The following is a 2,169-nucleotide window of genomic DNA, read 5'->3' as shown; positions in this document are numbered from 1 at the left end:
ACACCTACTCCAACGCAGCCATACCTTCCAATCCCTCCCAAATAGTGTCACTCCCTAATGACTAAACATTCAAACATATGAACCTATGGGGGCTATTCTCATTCAAATCATCATGCTTATAAACATTTCCTTGTGTAGACTTCTACTTTGGCCCCCTATGATCATTAAGCTGTGAGATTCCTATCCCTTGTAGGTTTACCTTGAGAGAAAATCTGGTTCTTAAAAGAGCAACTTATCTGATGACTCACATTAATGACAGAAATTATTTTGGAAATTCGGTTCTTTTTTTTTCTTTATTAGGTGCAGTGAACTTTATTGATGGTATTCAAGAGTGTAGGGCTCCCTGGGCTCCTCCCATTATTCTGGGATCTAGGATAGAAACTGTGAGAGGAGATGCTCAGTGTCAGGGGCAGGGACTCCTCAGCAGCCAGCAACTGAGGGCCTCTCTCTTGCTCTTGTGCCCTTGCTGGAGTGGGTGGTCCAGGGCTTCTTACTCCTTGGAGGCCATGTAAGCCATGAGGTCCACCACCCTGTTGCTGTAGCCGTATTCATTGTCATACCAGGAAATGAGCTTTACGAAGTTGTCATTGAGGGCAATGCCAGCGCCAGCATCAAAGGTGGAAGAGTAGGAGCTGGTGTTAAAGTCAGAGGAGACAACTTGGTCCTCAGTGTAGTCCAGGATGCCCTTTAATGGGCCCTCAGATGCCTGCTTTATCACCTTTTTGATGTCATCATACTTGGCGGGTTTCTCCAGTCGGCATGTCAGATCCACGACGGACACATTGGGCGTAGGAACTCGGAAGGCCATGCCAGTGAGCTTCCCGTTGAGCTCTGGGATGACCTTGCCCACAGCCTTGGCAGCACCAGTGGATGCAGGGATGATGTTCTGGCCAGCCCCACGGCCATCACGCCACAGCTTTGCAGAGGGGCCATCCACTGTTTTCTGAGTGGCAGTGATGGCATGGACTGTGGTCATGAGTCCTTCCACGATGCCAAAGTTGTCATGGATGACCTTAGCCAGGGGGGCTAAGCAGTTGGTGGTGCAGGAAGCATTGCTGACAATTTTGAGTGAGTTGTCATACTTTTCCTGGTTCACGCCCATCACAAACATGGGGGCATCGGCAGACGGGGCGGAGATGATGACCCTTTTGGCCCCACCTTTCAAGTGGACCCCGGCCTTCTCCATGGTGGTGAAGACACCAGTGGACTCCACAACATACTCAGCTCCAGCATCAGCCCATTTGATGTTTGCGGGATCTCGTTCCTGGAAGATGGTGATGGGCTTCCCGTTGATGACAAGCTTCCTGTTCTCAGCCTTGACTGTGCCATTGAACTTGATATGGGTAGAGTCATACTGGAACATGTACACCATGCAGTGAAGGTCATTAAAAGGGTCATTGATGGCAACAATCTCCACTTTGCCAGTTAAGAAGCAAGCCCTGGTAACCAGACGCCCAATACGGCCAAATCCATTTATTCCAACCTTCACCATCGTGTCAAGGGACGAGACTGGCACTGCACGAGAAGATGCGGCTGTCTCTGGAACAGGGAGGGCAGAGAGCCGGAAATTTGAATATTCTCTTATTCAATTGCAAACCAAAACTACTTCATTGCTCAATTTAGATATAATAATTTTTTTTCTGTATGTTACTTTCTTTAATTATTGTCAGTTTGAGACAAGCTCACATGTATGCAAGACTGAACACTCAAGCTCATTATGTAGCTGAGGATGACCTTAAACTTCTGGTCCTATTGCCTCCACCTTCTGAGTTTTGACATCAGAAGCCTGTACTGACATGTCCACTTCATCTTGAGGTTGTTATTAATGTTCTATGTCTCTGTGAGGTAAGGTTGAAGTTACTGGTCATTGTCAGAGGTGCAAGTTCAGCATGTCTGAGGATACTGGGTTTAATCATCAACACTCCAGAAACAATAGAGAATACAGAAAAGGTTGTTGTGAAGTCAAGAATAGTTTAGGCTTTTTTAAAAATTACTTAAATTTTTATATATTACACTGTAAAATTGAATTGTCTTAAAATTGAAGCACACATTCTCCTACATGTAAAGACTTCCTACTCAAAAAGAACAAAGAATGGCCATACATTAGTACATTTACATAAGCCTCACAAATAATAGGTTCCTCAAATTCATTTTTAAAGCATTCATGAG

The 2,169-nt window shown here is 45.3% G+C and overlaps 1 protein-coding gene across 1 annotated transcript; it reads right to left on the bottom strand.

Annotated features, from left to right (window-relative positions):
• Positions 1 to 305: 305 nt before the first annotated feature.
• On the bottom strand, positions 306 to 1,498 carry LOC127209938 (glyceraldehyde-3-phosphate dehydrogenase-like). Its single transcript, XM_051169583.1, has one exon. The coding sequence runs from the start codon at positions 1,490 to 1,492 to the stop codon at positions 491 to 493; it is 1,002 nt and encodes a 333-aa protein (XP_051025540.1). The 5' UTR covers positions 1,493 to 1,498; the 3' UTR covers positions 306 to 490.
• Positions 1,499 to 2,169: the final 671 nt, after the last annotated feature.

This window comes from Acomys russatus, chromosome 27 (assembly GCF_903995435.1).
Source record: "Acomys russatus chromosome 27, mAcoRus1.1, whole genome shotgun sequence".
Lineage (NCBI taxonomy): Eukaryota > Metazoa > Chordata > Mammalia > Rodentia > Muridae > Acomys > Acomys russatus.
Note: the sequence above shows the minus strand (reverse complement) of the source record. Positions and strands in the feature narration are given on the sequence as shown.

Bases quoted from the DNA above. Each gene is read 5' to 3' on its own strand.
- LOC127209938 (XM_051169583.1), bottom strand. From the start codon at position 1,492: ATGGTGAAGGTTGGAATAAATGGATTTGGCCGTATTGGGCGTCTGGTT.